The sequence below is a fragment of the Ctenopharyngodon idella genome, chromosome 1 (assembly GCF_019924925.1).
Source record: "Ctenopharyngodon idella isolate HZGC_01 chromosome 1, HZGC01, whole genome shotgun sequence".
Classification (NCBI taxonomy): Eukaryota; Metazoa; Chordata; class Actinopteri; order Cypriniformes; family Xenocyprididae; genus Ctenopharyngodon; species Ctenopharyngodon idella.
The window spans coordinates 21536239-21553181 of record NC_067220.1 but is presented as its reverse complement, the minus strand read 5'-3'; the positions used below and the strand labels follow the sequence as shown (position 1 = coordinate 21553181).

General features: G+C 36.3%; 1 protein-coding gene across 2 annotated transcripts in view; it reads right to left on the bottom strand.

Moving 5' to 3' along the window:
* Positions 1-1353: 1353 nt before the first annotated feature.
* Positions 1354-16943, bottom strand: part of fhip1aa (FHF complex subunit HOOK interacting protein 1Aa) — a 32914-nt gene continuing 17324 nt past the window's right edge. For both annotated transcript variants that reach the window (XM_051906574.1, XM_051906583.1), the window contains 10 exons: positions 16016-16708; positions 12905-13063; positions 12451-12537; positions 12197-12364; positions 11152-11231; positions 10108-10307; positions 8399-9352; positions 7363-7541; positions 5168-5282; positions 1354-4185 (listed from right to left, as the gene is read on the bottom strand). In XM_051906574.1, the coding sequence (XP_051762534.1) occupies positions 3983-4185; positions 5168-5282; positions 7363-7541; positions 8399-9352; positions 10108-10307; positions 11152-11231; positions 12197-12364; positions 12451-12537; positions 12905-13063; positions 16016-16708 (2838 nt within the window). In that variant the 3' untranslated portion in view covers positions 1354-3982. The remainder of the gene's footprint in view (positions 4186-5167; positions 5283-7362; positions 7542-8398; positions 9353-10107; positions 10308-11151; positions 11232-12196; positions 12365-12450; positions 12538-12904; positions 13064-16015; positions 16709-16943) is intronic.

Here is a 16943-nt window from a genome sequence, read left to right as displayed (position 1 = left end):
AAAGTGGTACAAACATTTAAAAAAAAGATGGAACTGCATCCATCTCACAGAGACATCCAGGTCTTCCACGGAAGTTAACACCTCAACAGGAGCGTCTTCTGATGAGAAGGGTTGAAGAAAATCGGCATGCAGGTTCACTGCAGTTATCTAAAGAAGTAGAAAGCCAAACGGCGGTGACTATTTCCCGTGATACAACACGGCGTACACTGCAGAGGAATGGCATGCATGGGTGCCGTCCACGAAAGAAGCCTTTCCTAAAGCCCAGGCAAAAAAAAGCCCACCTGGAGTTTGCCAGGGCCCATGCTGACAAAGATGAAGACTACTGGGACTCTATACTCTGGAGTGATGAGACCAAGATGAATGTTTTTGGAACTGATGGCTTCAAAACTGTATGGCGTCGCAAAGGTGAGGAATACAAAGAAAAATGCATGGTGCCTACAGTGAAACATGGTGGTGGCAGTGTCCTTATGTGGGGCTGCATGAGTGCTGCTGGTGTCGGGGAGCTCCATTTCATTGATGGCATCATGAATTCACAGATGTACTGCTCTATACTGAAAGAGAAGATGCTACTATCACTCCGTGCTCTTGGTCGTCGTGCACTTTTCCAACATGACAATGATCTTAAACACACATCTAAGGCCACTGTTGGATTTCTGAAGAAGAACAGGGTGAAAGTGATTCAGTGTCTCCTGATCTGAACGCAATCGAACACCTATGGGGAATTCTGAAGAGACAAGTTGAGCATCACTCTCCATCCAGCATCCAGTCTCTAAAAGAGGTCATTCTTGAAGAATGGAAAAAGATAGATGTTGCAAAATGTTGCCAACTTCTTCATTCCATGCCTAGAAGACTTGGTGCTGTCATTAAAAATCATGGAGGCCATACAAAGTACTAGATGTAGTAGTTTTTGTTGTGGGGTGTACTTATTTTTCGCATCACCCTAATTTGAGTAAAACTGAAAAATGTGTAATCTAAGTTACATTATTAACCTTACTTTCATGTTATAAGTTAAACAGATGTTATATTAAACTTAGTCTTTTCAACATTTTGGAAATTGTTTTTGTGTTCATTGAGATATTGTTTAAAATGTTACTTTTCAAAGGGGGTGTACTCATTTACGCTGAGCACTGTATATATATATATATATATATATATATATATATATATATATATATATATATATATATATATATATATATATATATATATATATATATATATATATATATATGTATGTATATATATGTATATGTATATGTATATGTATATATATATATATATATATATATATATATATATATAAAGCAATGAAGATTGACAATGTTATTGTTATTGACAATTGCCCACTCACTCATACATCAGTTCAAAGTTCTGTTAGTGGATGAGAGATGTCTTTATTCAAGACGTCATGCCTTATACATTTCCGACATACAAACTATTGCCATTTGACACACACAGAAAATGTTTAAGTTTCCTGTCTGAAAGTAAAACAGGAGAAGGTGAAAATATGAGCTGGTGACATTTCTACAGATTCAGCATTTCTTTTTACAATCAAGACATATAGAACTGTACAATTTAAGTAATGCTTACCACCAGTAAAGGCAATTTAATCTAGAATTTCTAACCTATCACTTGTTCACCCCCTATAAAAAGGTCACCTACGTTACATAAAACTGCATATAAATATCTTTGGACTGACAAGCTACATTGTGGCCTCAGGATGTTTGGTAATCAGGTTTTGATTAACAATTTGTACGAGAGAGAAAGCAAAACATCTACCTTCAAAAAAAAAAAAAAAAAAAAAAACTGAATATGTTTAAGGCATTTATTCAAATAATATGTCAATATTGTAAATTTAAAATTTTACTTTTTTCGTAAAACTATTTAAAGCATAACCACCAATGTTCATAATCAACTGCTTATGGTGCATTAGCAACTATCAGTTTGTACTAAAAACCAGTGTGCTCAGGAATCTGGTGAACTTTATTGAGCGTTGTTCATTGTGTTTTGATGTATATAACATGACATCTGCAAACTGTAAAAATACTTTCAAATCAAGGCAACTTCTTTTATACTAAAGGACACTTTCTCTTTTGCATATAGGGTGTTTAGATACACTGGAATTGTATATCAATTGCTTTCTTATATACATTTAAAATATGTGATGTACATGCATAGTCTTTCTGATTGTGTTTCAACAAAATCAGTGCCATTCATGACCATTTTCAGAGGCCATGCAAACAAAGTAATTGGGGATTCAACATAAAAATAATAATAATAATAATAATAATAATAATAAATAGGCAATGTCTTAAATCATTTATGCCACTCTAAAATAGTTTTAATACACTATCGTTCAAAAGTTTGGTGTTGGTAAGGTTTTTTTAATGCATTTGAAAGAAGTCTCTTATGCTCTCCAATGCTGCATTTATTTGATCATAAATACAGAAAAATTTCTGTGATGACAAAGCTGAATTTTTAGCATCATTACTTCAGTCTTCAGTGTCACGTGATCCTTCAGAAATCATTCTGATATGCTGATTTTGTACTCAAGTAACATTTATTATTATTACTATTATTATCAATGTTGAAAACAGTTGCTCTTCTTAATATTTTCATGGAAACGGTGATGTATTTTTCAGGATTATTTGATGAATTTAAAGTAAAAAAAAAAAAAAAAAAAACAGCATTTATTTTAAATATTTTTTTTGTACCAATTTAAGTCTTTACTGTCACTTTTGATTAATTTAATGAATCCTTGCTAAATAAAAGTATATATACAGTCAAACCAAAAATTATTCAGACATTTGATATTTTTGATATATTTTTACTAGTGGGTGCAGGACAATATTAGTTTATTTATGAAACTGAGGATAGCAAAATCAAGTAAACTGTGACATATTATACCCAAAAATTCTTCATACAGTGGGCTACCAGTAAAATTTGGAACCAAAAATTATTCAGACACTTTGACCTGACCATGTTTTGCTTAAGTGTTATCTGACATAATTAAGATAGATTTTTTCTGATACAGTTTAACTCTGAGATCTTGTCATATTTTATTATCATTTTTTTAAACTATAGTGAAAAAAAACTGTATTAATGAATGAAATGTTTAAGGTGTCTGAATAAATTTTGGTTTGACTGTATATATATATATTCATTTCTATAAAATAAAAATAAAAATATCTTACTGACCCCAAAGTTTTGAATGGTAGTGAATATCTTACCCAACTAAAGAAAGACACATCCTGATTAACAAGTAGGCGTGTTGCTAGTTTCAAAAATGTTCTTTATCAACTTAGTACAATGTGAAAGTTACTAAGTTAATATCAGTGATGCTCTACAAGGAACCTGAACAACTGTATAAGAATTGTTTCTCAAAATCACGCAATTCTACAGGTCATTTGGTCAGTTGTATAAAACGGCCAGTGACCAGGTTTACAAAGTATGTTTACTGTATAGAAAACTGTACAATGTTGAAAATTAAGGACTAAAGAAATAGGCACTATTAGTATAAGGCCATCAAGAGAACAATCCAGCAAAAGACATCAGCATCACTGAACAGTCTGCAGAGCATTCAGTAGTCAAGTGTTGTTATTAATGTCTAATGCCCCGTCACCTCTTAATGATCAATGGCTGTATAGCCGTCACTCTTTGGTTTTGGCCTGAAGTTTCAGTTAGGCATTGTCCAGCATTTTGTGTCTGTAAGTGACTTTTATGAAGTGAAGGCACATCAATTCACTGCCTTATGGCAGGTGACGCTTATGAGTGATGATATGTGTGTAACTGTGGGTACTGGGAAATGAGGCTTGGTAATGCATAAATAAATGATTCAAGTGCAAAGACTGTTCACACAACAGACAAAAACACGCTGAAGGAAGGAAAAAAAAAAAAAAAAAAAAAAAACTTTCAACTAAAATTCATTCAAAATGTCAAAAGTTTCCTGGAAACAATAACAACAAACAATCAGAATCAAAGGCTACTGCTCTGTGGGGAGATGAGAAAGGATGGAGTGTTCTTGTGCAATGGCTGCCAGTTCTTTTAGGAACTCTGTGAAAAGAACTGTGGCATATACCTCAGTTTTGTTTAGGGGAACCACAGTTTTAGGTTGGATTTGGTTCTTCTTAATTCTGTCTGCTTCAGAACCATGGAGCCAATCTCCAGTCTGTGGACTCTGAGAGTCTAGATTGAAATGGAAAAAAAAAAAAAAGTCATTGTACAATTCATAAACATTCTCATAACGCCTATCATTCAAACCTATAAAAAGATAAGTAACTGAACAAGGTCAAATGAAGGAGATGAAGCAGTTTATATTGCCATACAAAAAAAAAAAAAAAAACTGCAGCTATGCACCCCTGGAACTGAGAAAAATGACTTTAATATAAAAAAAAAAAAAATAACTTAAAGTAAAACAAAGTGTGTAAATCAGAGCACAGGTTCTTTCACAGGTCTATATATTATATTATATAATTCAAAAGTTTGAAATCGTAAGATTATAAAACAGTAATACTGTAAAATATTATTACAATTTAAAATATCCGTTTTCCATTTTATACATTTTAAAATGTAATTTATTCCAGTCATGGCAAAGCTGAATTTTCAGCATCATTACTCCAGTCTTTAGTGTCACTATAATATAATATAATATAATATAATATAATATAATATAATCACACCATATGGGGAAGGCTACCATGACTGAACCTGCTATTAAAAATATTATTATTGGCTTTTCAGCAATATGCGAGTAAAACAATAGCAAAACAATAAAGGTAAAATAAATAAATAAATAAATAAATAAATAAATAAAATTATGAAACACAAAACAATTGGACTTTCAATTCAAAATCTTAGCTAGCTACTAACCTTAGCTAACCCGTCGTCAACTTTGCTCAGATACAGTTAATAACCCCTATACAGTTAATTTTAGTGTTTTTTTCTCTTGATTATTTTCATGATTACAGACCCTGTGGATAAGCTACAGTACACCTGTTGTGTGCAACTGTCTTCTTCAGAAAACAGTCTGCTGACACAGGAGCATGTTTATGAAACATTTACTGTACATTTCGATCGTTCATAAAACAGTTTTGTGTTTATTAAGCTTTGATACATCATGTATTAAATATAAAACAACATGACTGAAAGGATATGAACATACTCTGACCTCTTAGTGAACTCTCTCTGGCCAATAAGCAGTGCTGAGCAGCTGTGAGGAGCTCAGGGAAGTCTTTATTATTCGCTGACCACTGCTCTATCTGGTTCTTCACTGAGGCCAGTACCTACAAAATTAAAATGGAAAGGCAAGAAGGGAGAGGGAAATTAATGAATAAACAGATTCCACACTCTCCTTTTAATACAGTGTATTAATGATCACTGAGTAATGAGTAATGAGTAATGAGTAATGATCACGTTTACACCTGATATTAAAATCTGTTTGAGGTGATCCATCACAAGTTGACAGTGCTATATACAGTTGTAAACATGGTCCAAAACATTGTGATTGAATCACTCAAACCACTTCATGGAATATCCTCATTATGTCCATTACCAACATGCAGTGACTATGATCATGCAAAGCACATCTGAAGTTCTGTAAATTCATGTACTTCATGGAAATAACAGATTTCTGCTTGAAATATTACACTTGTTTAGTAATATTTAGGAGAAAAGAACTCAGAAACCCTCCCCTTGAAATCCAATGAAAAGTGACTGGATCATCTAAAACTAAAAACCAGTTGTAATGGTCTGTTTCTGGAACTGGTTCTCTTGTCTCAGTACTCTTGTAGTTGGTGTAAATACAGTTTAACTTTCATTCTTTATGACAAGCGGGTGTCAGAAATGGAAAACTGTGCATTGCTGCCCTTGTCTACCACTATATTTCTGCTTTTCTATAAGTGGCACCTACTGTCAGAGACTTATTTTGCATTTTCATTCAGTTCTTAAAAAACAAACAAAAAAAAAAAAAAAACACTCAATTGAACAGACAAATGAAATGTGAAAACTGTACCAAATTTGTGCCGAACATTTGTGTTGGTGTGAACAGGTCTTAAACAAGGTAAAGGCTTTGTGTCAAAGCACATCTTTGTGTCTGCTGATATACAAATGAAGCAACAGATCTAACACATGCCTCTCAAAGACATGCTGATCAATGCAATGTGACGTAGAATAGCAAGACAAAAGCTTTTGAAATGGGTTGAGAAAGCATCTGTTTGCCCCATGTATTTAAATGTACCTGCTTTTAATGATAGGAAACAAAGTATAATTCAGTTTATTTACTCGTTTACAAATAACACTCTACTGAATTATGTAGAGCTATGGAAAATAATCGTTTTTACAAATCGCGATGCATCAATGCATAAAAACAAAAGAATCCATTTTTAAAAAATGTAATTAAATCGGCCTATCATACATATTAATATACTGTTTCATTGTAATTAAAGTACTCTTATTATATATTAGTAAAAAAAAAGTTGTGCATGTCCTTCTGAAGCAAATCACTTGCATCTGATGTTCGCAGATAATGTACCCAACTACTTAGATATTTGGTCACGTTTTGGTTTTTAGAAAAAAGAATATGCATAAATAAGAAAATAAAGTGCGGTATACACTTGGTGTTAAAAGCAGTAAAGCGCAATAAGCCACGAAAAAAGATCTCAATGTGTTATTCACGCTAAAGAACTGGAGGAAAAGATGCATCGAGAATAATTATACAATCTAATCCTTACCCTCTGAATCGTAATCGCATTGAATTGTGATGCAAACGAAGATTCACACCTCTAGAATTATGTATCAGACAGCAAGATGATCATGCTGCTCAGCTAATAGCCATTTCACTGAGATTTTGAGGACTCCATGCCCATTTTGGAGAGACACTCCTATACTGACAAAGGGCAAATCTAAAAAAGTATTGAGTACAAAAACTTGGCACTTTCTTTCTGAGATGTGCCAATGATGTTGTTTTAGCTGGTTTGTGCATTTGTATAATATTAGAGTTATAGAGACAAAGGTTACATTCACACCACAGCTGAATGTGGCCCAAATCTAAATTTTTATCCCTTAAATCCAAGGCAATGTTCACATGAGCTCTTAAATGTGCCCCACATTAGACAATGGTATGAACAGGTGACATTTCTAAACTGACCTGCATACATAAAACACTCAAAAATCACTCGACTTCATTTATTCAGACCTGACCCTCTAGCTGCTAAAAATCTTTATAAATAAATAAATAAATAAATAAATAAAATATATAAAAAAAATAAAAAAAGGGCCAGAAATATTGCCTTACTGTCCATGTCAAAACATGTAAGAACAGATATGTGTATACAAGTAGATCAGACACTGGATGTACTTCAGTACCTGGTATAGTGAGCGGACGCTGGGCTGGAAAACCATGTTTGTGTTGAGAAGGAAGGAGCGCAGCAGGGGCTGAGGGTAAGCAGCTAACTGAGCCAGGATGCCGGTCAGAAGCAGGTTCACATGGAGAGAGTTACTCGCCATGTTTTCTAGACGAGACAGCAGTACACTCACAAACGGCCCTAATAGAGACAAGAAGAGTGGAACTCAAAAAACACAGGAATGAAACAACACAAACCTAAATATCATACAAAACATTAAACTACAGCTAACACTTTATGAGATATTGGGTCCCACAATGCAATGCACTCGACTTTAACCTTCCATTTATAGTAAAAATAATAAAATCTTTCTTGACTCATGACTGCCATGCAAATGTAAAATGATTGCGTAAATGGCATCTAGATACCACTTGTTGAGTTAAACAGTTAGGTCATGTGACATCAGAAGCATAGTACCGCTGAAATTATAGCATACTGCATACTGTTTTACACACAATTTCTTTAAATGAGCAGGCAATATACATTAATGTGCTGTTCAGTATGCTAGTAGTCCATGTATTCCCTGCTTCAGGTGTGTTTGATTTGGGTATAGAACAAAAAATTGGCCCTGGCTGTATCCAAAAATCACCCCATAAGCCCTCATTAACTATTTCCTAGATTAGTCCACTGAATGAGTGAATGAAAAAAAGTGAGCAAATTTGGACACCGAGCGTGCGCCGGAAGTGCTATGGACGTCCTCTTCTGGTGCAAAGTGGGAATTCATTCACCGCATGCTCGCAGTGCATAGATATTCTTGAAAGGCTTGCCGTATAGTGTACATTAGTTGTATACACGTTATTGAAGTGCATTATGGAATTAAATGAGTGCACTCGATAATGTCCACTATAGTTTCGGACACCACTACTAATGGCCATCACCTCAAATAGTGCACTACCTAAGGGTATAGGGGGAAATTTCAAACAGCCACTGTGATGAAACAAAGTGCAAGAAAAACAAAATGTAAAAGAATTCCAAGTTAGCAAAATATGTTTTCTGACCTGTAAAAGGCGCAGCATGACCCTTGCTCCCACTGCGTGGTTTGGTTCCAAACGGAGACAGCAAATTTTCTGTCTCTGGTGTCTCTGGTGAGAAAGAGTTAAAGTCTATCTCATCTTCCTCATCATCCATGAGGTCTGTAGGACTCTTGAGTTCACTGTCTGCTTTTGCTGGACTACTAGGTTGTGCTCCCAGAGTTCTAATCAGTTCCTCATACTGGGCTACGAGGTCTTCCCCTTCTGGGCCCTCTGGCTTCTGGTCTGATTGTGACCCTTTCTTTTGACTGTCCATTTCATTTATTGGGGAGCTCAAGCCATTGCTCATTGAAGATTCTGAATTTGTAGTCTTTTGATCAGTTACTGGTCCATCTAACACCTCCTGCTCTGCTGCTTCAGAAGGTTTGGACGAGACATTATTGTTGTTACCAGAGTCATGGGCATCCTTCTGAGCTACCAGGTCATAGACCATAACATCATTCTGGAACTCAGATTCTTCAATGTAAGAGCCCTTCACAATCATAATAGCAGTTCTCCTTAGTTCTTGAATGTGCTTTGGGGGTTCTTCCACGATGGGACGAGTCTCCTGATCTTCCTCTGGATGCAATTGTGTTGGACAAGCATCATAACTATCATCCCACTCCAGCTCCAGCAATCCAGGAGTAGCAGTGAGATCTTTGAGGGGCGGACCGGAGCGATGCTTCTGATTTGGGGTTTTCCTGCTGTTAATTGGTGGCCGAGTCCTACCTGCTTCTTCCAAGGTACTACGCTGGTATTCTTCTGGAGGAGGGTTCTCACCGTCGTATGGGGCGGACCACACACGGCATGCTCGCATACAGTGACTGATGCTGTTTTGTGCATCATACAAATAGTGCAGGTAACTGACATCCAGATAGATCTCTGAGCCAATGACACAGGAGTTACCACAGTCGTCCTCCTCTGATAGGACCTCCTTTGATTCTAGAGGAAGATATACAAGCAATATTAAAAGTGTTGTTAATACACATCTCATTATGTTTCATGACCTCCTTCTTACAAAAACTAATCCTTACAAAAGTAGTGCTCTGGAATTTCTATTAGCTTGTAAACCCTTTAATAACAGGCACAGACATAAGCGGATTACATAGTCTGGAATGAAGAAATTAAGTTGATGCAGTGAAGTATGTTGCAGATTTAATTCATAAGACGGAAGTCACTGAGACATGAATGGCATTTCAGGCTACAAACAGCCCACAGAGCAATTCGAGTACAGTTATCTGAACCAATTTTGATCAAGTCAACAAATTTTGTGGAGACCAATACAAATGGATGCATGAAATCATGTTGTCTCACTTTTGACACTGAAACTCAGAAGTGGTAATTGTTAAAGTCGTTTTTTCGAAGTAATTCAAAGGCTATGCATTAATCTAGGACAGGAGTGTCCACTTCTTGCTCCTGGAGGGCCAATGCCATGGACAGTTCAGCTCCAACTTGCTCCTGCCTGAAAGTTTCTATCATCCTGAAGACCTTAAATTAGCAGGTTCAGGTGTTTAATTGGGGTTGAAGCTATATCGCAGGGCAGTGGCCCTCCAGGAGCAAGATTGGACACCCATGATCTAGGTCCTTATATGATTTTAAATGTTTTGTTCTTAAAATTACACATTATGCACACTGCAAACTCAAATGACATGAAATGGCAAACTGTTCAACAAGGAAGTAATAAAACGACATTATACCTATTGTTCCTGAATGGGAGCCATCAGTGACTTTTGACCACAGGATGGAATCCAGTTGTCTAAGTGGAGGGGGGATGATCTCTGGAGAGCAGCAGGAGGGTGTAAGGGCTAGAAACTTGGCAGCTGATACAGAGTAACAGTCTCTCTCTCTCAGGACTCTACGCTGACTCAACATCATATGGTTACAGGGGATCAGGTACCTGTTGGAGAAGGAGAGAGACTGCTTATAGTGCCACAAGAAATGCACTTTAGGAAGCTACACCCAAAATGGAAAGTGATTAACATGTCACATGACCAACACCGAGACTATGGCTACATTCACACTGCAAGTCTTAGTGTTCAATTCTGTTTTCTTGCTCAGATCTGTATCTTTGTGTGGCTGTTCACATTATTTATTTATTTATTTTTTTAAATGTGGCCAATATCAGATTTGAGTGTGAACTGATCACAGTCCTAAACTGACCCACATGTGCAAAAGAACAATAACAAAGACGGCACACAGTCATACAGAAGTAAACATGGAAGTCAATGTTTACGCATTCATTTATAAGGTGAGGTGCAGTGGAAGACATAAGGAGGACGCAGACGAGGATGAGGAGATTTACTCATACAGTTTTCCCTCAGGTTTTTCCATCACTGTAATACTTAGAACAGCTCACTGACTAACTTTGCTGTGGTCTTCCAAATTTACAGAGTGACCAAAGAACTACCGATATGTAAAATCTTTGGAATGCCTCTCATCAGTACAAAATTGTGACAAACATCGATCTAAAGTGATGTAAAAGTTGCATAAATTCTGATATGACTGTTCAGACTAAGGTCACATGGCAAATCATCTGACCTGTATCTGGTTTAGGACCACATAAGGAAGTGGCCCAAATCAGAATCGAAAAGATTTAGGTTCTGACCACTTACCATAAGACCATATTTGCCTGCAGTCTGAACATAGCCTTTGAGAATATTTCAAACACATATGATGAAAATCTTGTCAGAAATACACCAAATGAGTAAATAAACATGAAGGGTCTACAGAAGTATACTCACTTAAAAATCAACTGGAGCATGACATCCTCACAATATAAGCCAATGAGAGTGCGGAACAGAGCCAGAGATACAGTGCCAAGCTAGAACAAAAGCACAGCCTATAAAAAACACAGTACTACAAAACACAGCTTAATGAAGACACTGCATATTTAAAAGCAATAATCTAATTGATGCAAAACATTATTTCATATTAATCTTAGTTAAGTTGACTTTATCATGACTAAGAGGATGCTTGAGGCTCAGTGCCATAGGGCGTTCTGTTTGAATACACATGCTTGTGAAAACTAATATTTGACTTCAAATATTAGTCCCATGTATTAGAAAGAGTCTGCAATTGGAGAACATTTACCTTCGTTCCTCTACCCAATCTACCAACCACTTCTTAAAAGGGTAGTTCACACAAAAATCATTAGTCACACTCATGTCATTCCAAACTCATAAGACTTTTGTTCATCTTCAAAACAAAAATTAAGATATTGAACAAATGAAATAATCAATGAGCGTGAGGACTAATGAGGTTTTTCTTGTGTGTCATACAAGCATGCCTGAGCTTCCGCAATAAACAATGAGATTTGTTCTTGCAAGTTATGCAAGTATGGTACCTGCCATTTACCTGTTTGATGTGCTCTGTATGTGCATAGATCAATTCTTATATGTGAATAAAAGCATAACTTAAATCTGTTTATTATATAAATTGATTGTGTCTCTTCAGAAGACTTGGAATAAACAGCTTGATTCATATGGATCACTTTTATTATGTCTCATGAACTCTTTGAAACTTGAATGTTTTGGTGGAATTAACTTTTAATGGTGGGACAGAAATCTCAGAAGTTTTGTTAAAAATATCTTAATTTCAGTTTCAAAGATGAACAAAAGTCTTTTGGGTGAGGAATAACATGAGGGTGCATGATTGACAGAATTTTTATTTTTGGGTGAACTAACCCTTTAATACTTTTGTAGCCTGTGTTACTAACAGTAGTTCAGTTGCCCTTTTTTGAGATTGTTTAATGTAAATGGCTGAAATTCAGGATAAAACTGTGGTTACCTGAAAGGGAGTATTGATACGGCTGACTAGTGTATCCAAAATATGTACATTGTCATGGCGATGGAGCAGAATGAAGCTGAGGAAGGTGTGCAGTAATGCAGGTTCAGAAACACTGCGTATGAACAGGTCCAGGTATGCTGTTGTGGTCATCACCTCTTCAAGCGTCAGCTACATAAGATTAGGTTGTTTGAAATCAGATCTTATTTATATTAGCTGTCAGATCTAGAAAAAAAAATGTCTCATGGCTCACTAACCTTGTGTAATGCTGGTGCTAGAACAGGTACCAGAAAACCATTATGGATGTAGCCAACCAGCTGGTCTCTGATGGAAGGATGGGCCACCTGCACACAAAGCAAAGCTAAAATGAGATACATTTGCACTATATAAATGTGTTTTTACTTCCTGTAATCTACTTGGCACATAAAGATAAGGGCCCTATAACGTTTATTTAAAGGCTCAACCTTTGTCTCCTGACATAAACTTCCTCTGCACATTTTGCAAACATTCTTCCTAAAGTCTTGTGTCTGATTGTAAATTGATAGTACATTTTTGCTACAGACCAGGGGTGTCCAGGACTGTTTCTGTAGGGCCATCTTCAAGCAAAGTAGAGCTCTAGCCAAATTAAACACACTAGCTGAATAAGGTCTTCAGGATCACTAGAATCTTCCAGGAAGAATAAACTAGAAATGAAGTAGCACTAGCACAAACCTGTATGACAGCATTGCAGAACTCCAGGGAGTTAAGAAACTGCACAAGAGCGGGCAGCTGCTGCCAGTCTTCACGATGCAGACAGTGCCACTCCTCACTTGGTACATCTAACTTGGTAGGCAAAGATGAGTAAAGCCCACTCAGACCTGTAGCCAAAACCTTTATCAAAACAAATTACATGTGTTACTCCATTTCATTCATGTGCAAACATAAAAATCACCTGGGAACAACCTGACAGTACTTTCTTTTGCTGGCACTGAAATCAATAAGAAAACATAAATGGATGAATTATTGATGAGCACTGCTGCTTTAGTGGATCCCAGGTTTCTAATGTATGAATATTGAGTAAATTTAATAGCCAAATAATTCAAACATGTAAACATTTGAAGAAAGAGCATCATTATGTAATAGCACAACAATCTTTAGTTTTATGCTTCCTGGCTTCATTTACTGGCAGATGCATGTGAGGTCAAAAAGGGCTGAGAGTGCATGCGAGGCTGAGATAGTACATGTCTGCTGCCAGACTCTATTGAAGTTCAGGGTGATGTCATCTTAGCAAGAAGGGTACTCGTCCATGGTGTAACAGATTATGCAATTATCTCTAATGACTTTACATAAGCACATACTGTGCCGCTGGATGCCCTGACAGGGCCCACGGTGGCAGATATTCAAAATGAAAATTGTATAATATTCAGAAACAAATCCAGGCATTCACGAAAGATTTAACCAGTTTGACTGTCCTGTTGGCTTCATTGACTGGATTTCATCGTGATTTCATAAACAGCCAGATAAAATGACTCAAAAGTGTTATTCATGCTCATGACATTTATAGGCCAAGTTATAATGAGCATATTTCTTTAGGGTTTGCTAGTTCATATAATGATGGTGATGATGACGTACTGTATACAGTATGCGTACATTCAGTTCTGGTTTTCTTTGTTTTTATTGTTCTGTCCCATTTAACATTATTTGGCCCAAGTTAATAAGCTGTCTTTATGGATTTTAAAATTCAGCCAATACCAATAAGCATTCATTTTTTTTAAAGTTTTAACAGTGATAAAACGTATCGGTCTAAAGATTTAAAAATAAAAAAAATAAAAAGTTGTAAAAGTTACAAGTGAATTTAGGCATCTCAACATGCATATTCATTTTGAAATTTACTAAAGATTACATTTAACATTGTTAATAAATGTTTAGCATTTTTAAAGATCAACTTTCTGTGAGCACAAGATGACAGCAAAAGTAATATAAATGTAAAAACAGGGCAAATGAGCATGCACAATAAAAATCCAATACAAACAAACAAACAAATAAATAAAGTGGTACAGCTATATTGTGTATCTTAGGCTATGTTTACACTGTCAGTCCAAATCTGATTATTTGTGCATCTGATTGTGGAATAAAGTCTATTTTGGTGATTATGACGATGAATAGTCTGTTTTAGGGATTTGTCATACATTTTTTTGTGCACTTTGTTCATTAAATAATTGTCAGAAAAAATATTGTGATTAACCTTTGTAAGTTCTCACTTTGCAGTGTACATTTAATATAGTTAACACCTTTAAATATAAAAGTTATTTATTCAATTCTGTAAATAACAAATCACCACAAACTGGTCAATCTTAGAAAAGAACATAAATGTAATATATATTAATATAATATAAACGTAATAAATGTAATAAATTTGCTTTTCATTTATTACTTAAAGCCCACATTGATGTCACAGCAAAAACTCTTAGCCTAGCCTTTAATAATCAAACATAGATTAGAAATATAGATTAATCTTTGTTAAAGCTGTGTTTTGATTTGTTTGATTAACATTAATGACATAGACAGCGGCAGGTATTTATAGGCTGCTGTCTCTTTAAGACCTAATGCACGGATCCAATATAATGATACACATCCTATTTCTTTCTCAACTGTTTACATTCACTTAAGACATAACCAACTTTGTTTACAAGAATACTAGCAGAGACGGGTATTTTGTGTTTGTGTGTCCATTCAAGTGAAAGGAGACGCGAAAGAGGAATCAAATTGAAATGCGCCTCTCACTGTGTGTGCGGCTGGGAGCACAGATAACAGCGTTCTCTTTCACTTCTTGTGCTTGAATGGTTTAAAATTGCTTTAATGTGTAAATTGGTAAGGCAAAATGTGCAAATGACAAACTTTCACTCTATGATGGTTATACTTGGCAATTAACCCGTGAATCACATGCTTGCTGAACTGTGGGGCCTGGACCATCCGGATCATGGATCAACTGCGATCCACTGCACCCCTAACTCTGCGTAAGCCACCAACTACTGATGTGGTCTTACAACATGACAATGTGTGGCAATGGTACTGGACAACTACAGTCTTATGAGGCACCAGCAGAAAGGCTGGCATGCATGACTTTATTCACTGCTACTGTGAAGTGTATAGACCAGGCCGACTAGCGGTATATTGTAATATTCTGCTCGACCTGCACTTCGCAACAACCTTGTTGCAGCAATGACTTTCAGCATATTTCTTACAATGTCTGACATGTTTACATTTTACGTGTTGTGAAAAAGTCACATAGGCAGAAAAGCTATGCAAAACCCAATCAGAGGATTTCAAACTACATATGAATGTAGCTTGAAAAACAGATTTGTAAAAACTGTATTTTATAAGATATTTTTTGTCGTTCACAATGGCTAAATATTATTGGATTCCAATCAGATATACACAACAATAGGATTTGGACTGACAGTCTGAACAAGGCTTTAATTTTAAAAAATATGGGATGTGGAATTTTATCTCTTCTATGCGATAAGATACATCTACAATTGAAAGCTTTAATTACACTGGGATTCACTACAGTATTTTGAACAGGTCAAATGAGGATGCAAGCCAAATGGAAATTCCTTTTTATGCACTCAACACTTCAGAAAGAACCAGGGTCCCTAAAGACTATTTAATTAAATGGTAATTTAGGCAATGCACAGCATTAAATAAAGTAAGCCCAGCTTAGCAGTAACTTGGATTCTGTCCAGAAGTGCTCACGATTATCCAAGTAGCTTAAAGAGAGAAGAAAACAAATAGAGAAAGTATATAAATAAAAGAGGAAGACCTACAACAATAGACTCATACCGGACAGAAATAGGTGTTCTCTGCGATGTGTTTGGCCACAACATGGTTCTCAGCAGAGAGAGCCATGATTAGCAGAAGTGCATCCCTGGCCTGCTGTCCGACTGACCCTTCCCTGTGTATGAAAGGGATGAGTAGGGAGAAGATGAGGAAATTAGCAGCTCCTTGGTCCTCACTTGTATGGAAAAACAGCTCTAGGACTGATGGGTCTTTAGCCAGGACACAGCACAGCTGGTTCAAAAGCAGCACAAGTTCTGTATCCACAGTGGAGGAGCTCGGACCTGACGGAGAGCCAGAGCAGGACGACAGGAGCATCATCAAGGGCTTCAGTACAGGTTTATGATGAAGTAATGGCTGCCTGGCTTGTCCAATCAGCATCTCGTACATTTTCAGTTGCTCTATTTTCATATCATCTGTGAATTCTCGCCTCAGACTCCAGATAAACAGTCTCTCCAACACGTTCTCCATCACCACAAACTCCAGGATGGGCCCCATGGCTCCATTTTGACCACACTCTTCCTCCATGAGGAGGAAGAGCATGTGTTCTACATAGTTCTGCACAGCACTGGCCTCATCGCCAGGGACTGGGCCAAAACGGAAGCTGCCGATTCCTCCACCCCCACCAAGACCGTGACCTCCACCCAGGCCACCAGCATTACTGCGCAGCGGGTCATGCTTCTCTAGAATTTTCACCACCTGAGAAAATGTCAAGAGATCAGAGGTCATTCAAGCTGGAGAGAATAGTTAAAGTTTTGAAATTTTAACATGTTATAACAAAATTACAAAAAGTACTTTCTTTACAGTATGAAGTTGCCCAAAGTGTTCTTAAAAAAAGTATTTATATATATATATATATATATATATATATGAATAGATTTATTATTATTGTTAAATGTTATTATTATTTTTTATACTGGAATATTTTATGCAA